This window comes from Otolemur garnettii, unplaced genomic scaffold (assembly GCF_000181295.1).
Source record: "Otolemur garnettii isolate 467f Iridium unplaced genomic scaffold, OtoGar3 scaffold00005, whole genome shotgun sequence".
Lineage (NCBI taxonomy): Eukaryota > Metazoa > Chordata > Mammalia > Primates > Galagidae > Otolemur > Otolemur garnettii.
This window is the reverse complement of record NW_003852400.1, coordinates 5,131,190-5,142,012: the sequence shown is the minus strand read 5'-3', so window position 1 is coordinate 5,142,012 and position 10,823 is coordinate 5,131,190. Positions and strand designations below refer to the sequence as shown.

Here is a 10,823-nt window from a genome sequence, read left to right as displayed (position 1 = left end):
AATCATAATTGTATGCATTCACGGGGCACAATGTGATTTTTGATATGTGTGTACAATGTGGCATGATTAAATCAAGCTAATTAACATATCCATCACCTTGCTTACCTAGTATTGTTATCTGAAAATATATAATACATTATTATTGATTACAGTTACCTTGCTGAGCAAGAGATCTCAAAACTTACTCTTCCTACCTGAGAGTTTGTATCCCTTGATCAACATCTGTCTCTTCCTCCCCAACCCCTGCCCCCAGGCTCTGGTAAGCACAGCTCTACTTGTAAGAGTTCAACTTCCTTAGATTTCCCATGTTAGGAGAGATCATACAGTGTTTTATCTTTCTGTGCCTGGTTTTCTTCACTTGGCGTAATATCCCCCAGGTTCATCCCTGTTGTTGCAAATGACAGGATTTCCCTCCTTTTAAAGTTTGAATAGTATCCAGGTGTGTATCTACACATTTCCTTTATCGCTCCATCCACTGATGGACATTTAGGTTGTTTCGATGTCTTGGTTCTCGTGACTAGTGCTGTAGTGACCATGGGAGTGTGGATATCCCTTTGATACGATTTCAGTTCCTTTCAGTGTATACCCACAGTGGGATTGCTGGGCTGCACTGCGGTTTTTAGTTTTTTGTGGAATCTTCCTATCATTTTTCACAATGGCTGTATTAATTTACATTCTCATTCACAATGAGGAAATATGATTGATCTCGAATCCTGTAACCTTGTAAAACTCAGTTCTACTAGATTTTCATAGATTCCATGGGCTTTCCGATACACGTGAGCAGGCTGTTTTGAAGGCAGTTTATTTATTACTTTTGAATCTGGATGACTTTTATTTTTTTTCTAACCTTAATGCTCTGGCTGGAATCTTTGGTACAATGTTGAATAGAAGTGGTGAGAGTCAATATTTTTGTTTTGTTTTTGAATTTAGGGGGAAAGCAGTCAGGTTTTCACCACTGAGTAGGATTATTTGGTGCAGGTTTTTCAGAGATATTTTATTTTTCTATGACCATTTATTCTAAAATGTACTTCTACTGTGGCACCTTTTTTTCATATAGTATGTATTACTTGGCATTTCTGAATTCCTACCTAGACTACAAACTGAGGAAGGGAACCATGTTTGATTCATTATAGCTTCCTGAATAATATATCTTGGTTGAGTAGTATTTATTTATTTTTATTTATGTTTTTAACTTTGGATTAATATAAGGGTGCACGCAATTGGGTTACATTGTTTGCATTTGTTAGGTAGCAGCCGAGTTGTAGCTGAGTCCTTTGTCCAGGAGGTGTGCCACATATCCCGACATTGTACCTGTTAGGTGGGTGCTTATCAAGCCTCCTCCCTCCATTTCCCCTACTTGAATCTAGTTCTGCTGTTCTCTCATGTAGGACTATAGTTGTTCATCTAGTAGTAGATATTTATTTAATTTAATTTTTTAGAGACGGAGTCTCACTTTGTCACTCTTGGTAGAGTGCTGTGCTGTCACAGCTCACAGCAACCTCCAGCTCTTGGGCTTAGACAATTCTCTTGCTTCAGCCTCCCAAGTAGCTGGGGCTACAGGTGCCTGCCACAACGTCCAGCTATTTTTTGTTGTAGTTTGGCTGGGACTGGGTTCAAACCCATTACCCTTGGTCTACGAGGCTGGTGCCCTACTCACTGAACCACAGGCACCGCCCTAGTAGTAGATATTTAATAGGTGCTTATCAAAAGAATGTTTATTGCTTAATGTGGCATTTACATTGTTATAACTATAAATTTATTTGTGTGATTGTTGGTAAATATCTTCCTCCATTAATCTGAAATTCCTTTGGGCAGAGATTGTGTCTTCTTTTGTTGACCACTGCGTCTCTAATGCCCTTTCCTGTGCTTGGCACATGGTATTCCTTAGTAGATATCTGATGAATGAAATATCAGTGCAGTGTGGCTTCATAATTGCTATTATTAATGATGAAACAAAAAAGCCAGTATACACAGTATACATGTGACACCATCTTTTCCCACCCTGGACAGCTTACAAATCCTACATAAAATGTAATTAAAAATGAAGACAAATAAATTTCAGATGGCTTTTGGACATAATTTTTATTTAAGCATGGGCTTTTTTAGCTTGGTTCACCCTAGAGTGCAACCCTTCCGTTACACTAACAGGGAGTTCAGGGCCCCAGGGCCTTTGTCATGTTGCTGGTGTTGGTACAACTTTATCAGAAGGTATGAACACGACCCGCAGGAAAGAACGATCCACGAAGAGAACACGATGAAAAAACATCCACTGTTTTACAAATCACTCTGTTACCACAAACACAAAATGGCAGTTACTGTTAGTAAATCAGCCACAGAACACTTAAAAAAATCTCAGACGAGGAAATGGGAACTCCTTCGTGGGAGAGAGGGTCTTCATCCACAATTGTTTAAGTAGAAAATATTTGAAGGTCAAGCATTTTTCTTATCCACGAAACGACGCTAAACCAACATACATTTTAAGGAGTATATGAAAGGAGATACAATATCTTTACAACTATCTTCTTGAATAGGTATTTCAATTAACTTTCTGCAGACTATAAGTAGCCCAAAAATTCAGCAGCAAAATATTGCAACATAACAGGTAAATACAGTTTCAATGTGTTATATCATAGAAGAGAACACGTAAAGGACAATGATAATTTAATCATATAAAACATGATACATAGCTGAAATACAGCCCACTTAAATAGCTTTGTGACCAAGAATGTTAAATACTGTGCTAAAGGGCATTTTAAACATAAAATCTCTTAAAGTTTTGTGCTTAAACTTTATTTTTTCTGTTAAACTATTTCTTATTCTCAATACTGCCACTGTAACTGATATTACAACAGAATCACAATTTTCACAGACACATCAACATGAAGACATTTACTTATGAGCAAATAAGTCACTTGTCATTAGTTCACAGTGTGGGAAAGTGGTGTACACTCGGTCTTGAGAAGGGCTTTCGGTGAGTCACCAAGTCCTTCACAGCTATTTCCTGATATCAGAAGCAGTGCGAGATTTAAAAGAATGGAGAGCAACACATCACAGGTTGGAAGAAAAAATAAACTTTTTGACTCTTCATGGGTATCGTCTAAGTGACCTTCGTCTTCTGTTGTAGAAGTGCCTGAGCCCATGTTGTCGTGAAAAATTCATCATGTAATTTTGTTTTCGAGTGCTATTAAGATCAAAAAGGGTACAGGAAGGGAGGGAAGGGAGAAAGAGCATGTAAGTCCCATCATTGAAGCGCCATCTATTCTAGGCCCTACATTACCCTGGCAGTTATTTGAAAATTTTCAGGATTAATTAATATAGGTCACGCTGACACTACCAGCCAGGGACAGAGTAACTGAAGGCACACCTATCCTCACTGCCTGCGGCTGTGAAGAAATGCCTTTCTTTTCTTGAGTGAGCTCTAAACCAGAAAAGATGATAAATTCTCTTGATTCACAGCAAAGGTGGACTGAATTAGTTTTGGATTTTTTTTTTTTTGGTTTTGGACATTAAGTTTTAATTTTATTCTTGAATGTTTCCTGAAAACATCTATTATGTACTAGAATAGATGTCCTTTTAGTGGAAGGAGGCACTATACCCATTGTCTTATTTAAATACATCTGTAACAAGTAGGAAAGGTAATCTGGTTCCTTTGGCAAACATTCTCATATAGCTTAAGAAACAAAAACAAAAAAACCAAACATGATAGCTGAATCAGTTTGGCCTCCCTAGTTTATGCAGTCTCAGGGGGCAAAATGAGGGAGTAAGATTTTCTCAGAATGTTGGATTCCCTTGTCTTCCTCAAATCATAAGCATCTGGAGTTATGTTCTAAAAACATGGCCTTATCAAAGAGACACTCCACTGAAAAGCGGTCAGAAAATACTAACAAATTGTAATTGAATATATAACTGTGTGTGGGTATCTGCAAAATACATTATGAGTGTATGTGCAAAAGACATATACACTCACATACATACATACACGTACACTGTACGTGATGCTGATAAAAATACTGAAGATGGATTGCAGGAGTCTGTATGAAATTGCACAATACTGGCAATCACAGCTGCTAACATTTTGGCATGGCAAATATACTTTAAGAAGGATCATGATCTTTTCACCAGTGAAAAAAAATCATACTCCCACATGCTGACCGGAGTGACAACATATCTGTTGCAACGATCTGTGGCTTGTGAGAATGAACCTATGATTGGTTTTCAAGTTTATTGAAGAAAGTCTTTAATGTGGTCAGGGCCCCAAAGCCTTTCCTCCTTAATTCCATGGAAAAATAAAATGCATGAAGTGAAGGATAATGTCACATGATTCTACCATAAAGGTTGATATGACATGAACCTGAGTTAGAGTCAAGAAGAGGCAAAGGGTAAGTTTTCACTGAGCAGAGTGAGCTTCTATGTTATCAATCACCAAAAGACTAGCAAGCTGTAAAAGGATGCTGTTTATCTAGCATATTATGCTTGGTATCAAATGAGCCCTTGTACAATATAGGAAAATTTAAAATCAATGAGAATGTTATAGTTTGATCATTAGAAAATAAAATTTACAATAAGACGTCTCAAAGGAAAATGCATACATTAGATTTCATCAGATATATATAATCAAAAAGCAACAGTATCTATGCTAAAAACCTGCTGAAAAGACTGAAAAATTGATATATGTCTTATAAAATAAAATTCTATAACTTTCCACTCTTAATAATATCCAAATGATAGAAACCATAAGATAGAAATAAAGAATACATCTGAAGACATCATAGAGAAAAAGACAAAAACAATCAGGGTTTGTCTCTAGGTAGCCTCCTCCTTCCATGTAACAATGTTACATTTATCAAGTAGGTTGATCAGTTTCCATGTCAGAGTTGAAATGTATCTGTTATTTATTGGCTACTATAAGTGCTAAATGCTGCCTATGTAAAATTGAGTTACAAAAGGACAATGACTTGATGTATTGGACTAATCAAGTACTATGTATCAGGAGAAACGAGCCAGTTACTTTTTATTCATAAAATCTTGGGACTGGTGCTTGCTGTCTTCCTGCCAACTCCCTAAGTTATCTTGTAGTCCTTTCCCTAGTTTAGCGGCCCCTAAACTAGCTTCCTTAACTCAATTCTCTCCTCCTTATGAGAACTCCACTAAAAAGAAACCATAAAACGCTGACAAAGTACAGCTGAACGCATACTTGTGTGACTGTATGTGTATCTTCCCACACATACACCTATTTTGCACACCAGTTTCAGCACATTTTCTCTCAAATGTTGGCTTCCCCTTGCTCGAAAACTACGCATAATCCTCTTGCTTATGGAGCAACGTCTAAGTCAACTAGAAATTTCAAATCCTCTTCATGTTTACTCCTAGTCCGTCCTACCCTTTACTACTCTCCTATACAGACTGCGCTGTTCGAATCTGCCTTCAGTCTTTACTACCAGCTTCGATGGCTAGTCCCAACTATCACTTCTGAGATTTCTTCTTGTTCTAGTATCACATTTTCTTTACTTCTAGCCCCTTCCAGAAGTGATTTGTTTTTTCTACTTTGAACTCTCAGTGTTCATTTCCAGCTCTGAATGAGTTTGTGTTCATATCTTGGCTCCCAGTGACTAAACTTCCATTGGCACTGGGCCTGTCTCCCAACTCCCCCACCCTGCCCCACCGCAGCACTGAGGCTCTGCCTGAACCGTGAGTGGTCAAGGCATGTTTGTTGAACTTATAGTGACTTACTGATTGGATTCCTGCTGTAAATCATTACTCTTTAACTATAAGGAATAATTGCAAAGTTAAAGCAATGAAAATTGTTCTGTTGGTAACATGTTTAAAGATATAAGGTATTCAAAGAGAATTTTAAAGTTAAAGTATCTTACATTAGAACTTAGAACACTCAAGATATTTAGTTATCTCAATGCGGCCTAGACTACTGTGCAAGTTACCTCAATATAGGAGAACAAAGGAACATTTACTTTTAATAAAGCTGATGTGAGTGTTTAAAGGCTTTAAACTAGCAACTTCTCCATATAATTACTTAGTTATTATGAAACTTACTTAAAAATCTTTATATGTCAGAAAATAAATATTATCAGGTTGTAGATCTTTAACGCCCTAAAAATTGGTCTAAAGTAGAAGCTTACAACTCATTTAGGGGGCATTTTGATTCACTAGATGCTCTTGAATTTTGCATAAATTTTTATCAGTATCACATTTTTGGATTCCTGAGAATGTTGATATGCAGACTAACGTGCTTGCCATAGATGCCTATAATGTTTATACAGTCACATTAAAAATGGTCACACATTCAAAGCACCTTGAAATTAACTGGTAATGTGGTATGTGATACATCAATATCTTTCCAGTCAGTTAGGTTGGAATCCAATGAAGTAGGCTTTTCTAGTTCATAAGACTTTAAAAATCAAGCAACATGAGAAGCTGTACCAAAATGCTGTCTGCTTCTGAGATTGTTCAGTAAGTTGACGTGGTTACTAAACAGTTATTGTCCCTTCTAAATGACCTAACTTACAGCACTGGGCATCAAGGCAATTTCCAACTAGTTTAAAGAGGTTATTATATTTACTCATTTTTTTGTGCAACCTATTTGTGAACCTAGTTTTGTCTTTGAACATGTAGACATATAGCTAAACTTTAACTGAAATAATAATAGATACAATGTAGCTTTAAGTAATTTTAAGTTCAATAAAAGCAGGTAATGTTTATCCCACGTCAGCCACGCCACCTGACATATCCATTTGCTTTGGCTTTGGATAGAACTAGGTCCATTTTAAAATTCTCCCATTATGAGGAAGTCATTAAAATAAAAAAGAATGAACATCCATTATCTTCTTGGAAATGCTAATTTAAATTTTCATTATTGCTGAGGGGGTTTAGGGGCTAAGATGGCATATGGAATTATAAAATGCTTTCCTGTCTCTGCATAGGAAGTATGTATATTGCAAGATCTTTGAAGAACTAGCAACTCTGTGTTCCATCAAATTGTTACTCTTCACTGGAGCCACTATCTTACCTCATTCACTACTATGAGAAATTTAACTGCTTTTCTTTTTCTTTCTTTTTTTTTTTTTTTAAGAGACAGAGTCTCACTTTATTGCCCTTGGTAGAATGCTGTGGTGTCACAGCTCACAGCAACCTCCAACTTCTGGGCTTAGGAGATTCTCTTGCCTCAGACTCGCAGGTAGCTAGGACTATAGGCACCTGTCACAATGCCTGGCTATTTTTTGTTGCAATTTGGCTGGGGCCAGGTTTGAACCCGCCACCCTTGGTATATGGGGCCGGTGCCCTACCTACTGAACCACAGATGCTGCCCTCAATTGCTTTTCTAATGGATTCTAAAGGAAGTGGGAGAGATTTAGAATTGGTAGAAGTGATTCCAGCTCATAGAATTTTAGATACTTTTACTGATAGGTAATTAAGTTATAATTACATTATATGGTATAACAAATAATGATTTATTAATATAAGAATGTGGAAATAAGAATCCAGTGGAATTTCTTTCAGAGAAATACTGGCAAGTATATGATGGGAAGTTGCCATTCAAACTAATCAGTGAAACTCTCCTGCATAAAGGATGCTGCACACTTGACTTTCAAGGCCATGCACTCTCAGGGAGGCGACATAAAAATAAGTGTAGGTGCAAATACCTCACAAATACTAACAATTTCATATTCCTCTTCTCTGCTAAATGATGATGAGAACAATAACACCTTAGAAAGTTACAAGGATTAAATAAAAACTTCTAGCGTCAAATGTGGATGTTCAAACATGATAACCATTTTGCCTTCTGTAAGTTTTTAAGTTATCTTAATTAGAGGACAAAGGTATGTATACATTAAAGGTAGCCAATCTTACCCACAGACAAGATCTGGAGCTCAAATGTATTATGAATAACTCTATTCCCCTCTGCAAATCCATTATTAACTTAGAATAGGATTGATAAATCAAGGCATCTTCAAGCATCTCCAGCATAGTAGGTCTTTTGAAAGGCATTACATTTAATCAGAGCTCCTAGAACTTTTGCACAAATTTCTATTTTCATCCCCCTCCTAACAAATTCATAAACTGTGAGCACTTCAAGGGCATCTAATCCAGTGCCAGGCAAAGAGGACAAGCTAAGTCCACGCTGTTGCCCAGTGAGGAGATGCTAATTAGCCCTTCGGTCTGTGCTGTTGTAGCCAGTTTGGCTGACTCTGAGTTTATATGGATATAGGTCTCAAATGTTCCAGCATATCCTGATATCATTTGTAACTGTTTTCACAGTTGTTTTTTTCAGTTACAGAGGTCTTTACACAACTGCTCAGTTAACTTTGGTGACACTATTAAACAATTCCCCAGATTTAGTAAGAAGGACTTACCTTACACTAGTGGAAAACCAATGACAGCAAATAATGAAATATAACACAAGTTAAAAAATGCCTTTCAATGCATGCAGCACTGTGATTAGTCATAAAAGTCTGATCAGGTTTAGACGCAATATAGGATTTTTCATCTCTTTTGAAAATAAAAATTAAAGAAGTTATTTCTTATTCTTCTATACCCTACATACACATATTTAACTTTTCTATGTAATGCGACATGCAGTATTTGCTCATAACCATATGTTAAGGCACATGTAGCTATCGTACTACATTTGGCATAAATGTTGTATATAAATTATAAATATTAAATTGATAGTTTAATAACTACTATTAATTGTATAATCTGATATTTTGATTATTTACATTTTAGGAAATGTTAATTCCTGAATACTTTAAGGAATGGGCTTTTAAAAATACAGAAGTCTTCTAGATCAGATAACACAGACAAATTTAATAGAAGATAAATATGCTTTGCAACAAATGTAATATACTCATCACCATAAATCATTTGTGCCAAAAATGTGACAGTATCTTGATAATGGATAGCATGAAGGGATGGTCACGATGGAACTCGTTAAAATCTGATAGATGTGTTTAAGGCCATAGTTAGCAACATACTGGTTTTCAGCTCTCAGTAAATGTGCTAATAATTTGCTTTTTAGTAAATCAATTCACAGCAGCTTTTTCTTTTTACTGAGTGATTTGCTTTCAAGGTACACATGCAAAAATTGGCCCACTTCATTATACACACGACAAGTTGTGACTTAGACACGTACACAGGAAATGTGATGTGTGAATGAAATGCATAGTTGGGTGAGGGAGATTCTTAGGATAGAAGTGTGAGTGCCCAACAAACAGCTAAGACAACAAATTCTCTTTTATCCTAAGAAGAACCCCACCAGCATGGATCTTGTGAGGGATCTGCCCAAATGTACTCATAAACATTCGCTGGAAAGCAAATATTCTGTGCTAACAAATGAATTCAGAGAAAGTAGGTTTCTGACACTTATTGTCAATGATTTTATTATGGTATCTCATTCAGACTTTAGGGAATAAGGACGTTTTGTAAGCTAGTGAGGCTGGAAAAATATGATCTGTCAACTTGGTTCATCTGTTACCCGGCAGATTAGCTCGGGCTAATCATCATGAAGAGCTTTCCCTGTGTGGGTTGCACTGGAAACATGGAGAGTGGGAAGATTACTCTCTCAAACAAGCACAAGGGACTCTGCTTGTTAAATGTGGAAAGGGTGGTTTTTATCTTTATGGTGCAGAGCTTGTCATTCTGTATATCCATATTTATGAAAATCGAATCCTTCCACATGTTGTGTTTTATAATTAAACCATTTAATTAAAAATGTATTACTCACTCATCAATTTGTACCCCTTAATATTTTCAATTAAAAAATGTATAGGTTGTATCTTGTTCATTTAGGATGCACTTCTAAATCTTGAAATATTTTCAGAAGTGCTCAATTTGTTTTTATCAGACTCGTATGTGTTCTCGGTTAGTGTGGGCAGGGCTGAGGTTACACTCCATAGAAGATACCATGCGTGACCACAGGTTTTCTCTCTTGGGGCTTTTAGCATGTGTCCTTGGTGCACATGCACAAAAGCAAAACTACGACCATACAGCTAGAGTCAGGCCAACTTTCACTTAAAAAGCCAAACACATCTTGAAAATTCTTAAGTGAAATGTATGCCCCAACCATTAGTTGCAAAAACATATTAGGTCCTCTGTTTGCAGCAGTCATGGACCTGGGGTGAGCATCTCTTAAGATCCATGCCTCAGTCTGCTCTTCTTCCCTCTACCCTCAAGGAGTCCACATTCCTAGTCCCTATAAACAAATGTTCTGCAACAAAAGTGTCTCAATTAAGAGGATATTTTTTTCTCTCTTTTTTTTTTTTGAGACAGAGTCTCACTCTGTTGCCCTGGGTAGAGTGCTGTGGTGCCATAGCTCACAGCAACCTCAAAACCCTGGGCTCAAGCGATCTTCTTGCCTCAGCCTCCCAAGTAGCCGGGACTATAAGGGCCTGCCACAATGCCTGTCTAGTTTTTCTATTTTTAGTAGAGACGGGGTCTCACTCTTGCTCAGGCTGGTCTCAATCTCCTGAGCTCAAGCAATTCACCCACCTCGGCTTCCCAGAATGTGGGCCACCGTGCCCGGCCTTGAGAGGATATTTTCAATTAATTATGGCTTTATGGGAATATTCCACCTCTCTATTTCTAAATATACATCCTAGGTAGCAATGTTATAATTTGCAATGTTATAATTGGTGTTATTTGTGAATCATGAACCTTGACTGGCTTCTTTGTGTCTTATATGATTGAAAGGCAGTCTGGAAAATTATGTATTATTTTTCTGAATTTTCTGAAACTCTTAAGCTCAACAGATGAATGAAGTAATTATTTTATATAGTGTCAAATTAATGGATGCCTTAAAGATTTTTTTTTTT

General features: G+C 36.9%; 1 protein-coding gene across 2 annotated transcripts in view; it reads right to left on the bottom strand.

Moving 5' to 3' along the window:
- Positions 1-2,062: 2,062 nt before the first annotated feature.
- The window catches only part of RELN (reelin), a 479,973-nt gene continuing 471,212 nt past the window's right edge, over positions 2,063-10,823 (bottom strand). The window contains exon 63 of one of the 2 annotated variants that reach the window (XM_023518943.1): positions 2,063-3,181. In XM_023518943.1, the coding sequence (XP_023374711.1) occupies positions 3,085-3,181 (97 nt within the window). In that variant the 3' untranslated portion in view covers positions 2,063-3,084. The remainder of the gene's footprint in view (positions 3,182-10,823) is intronic. The other variant, XM_003782608.3, reaches the window with a different exon arrangement.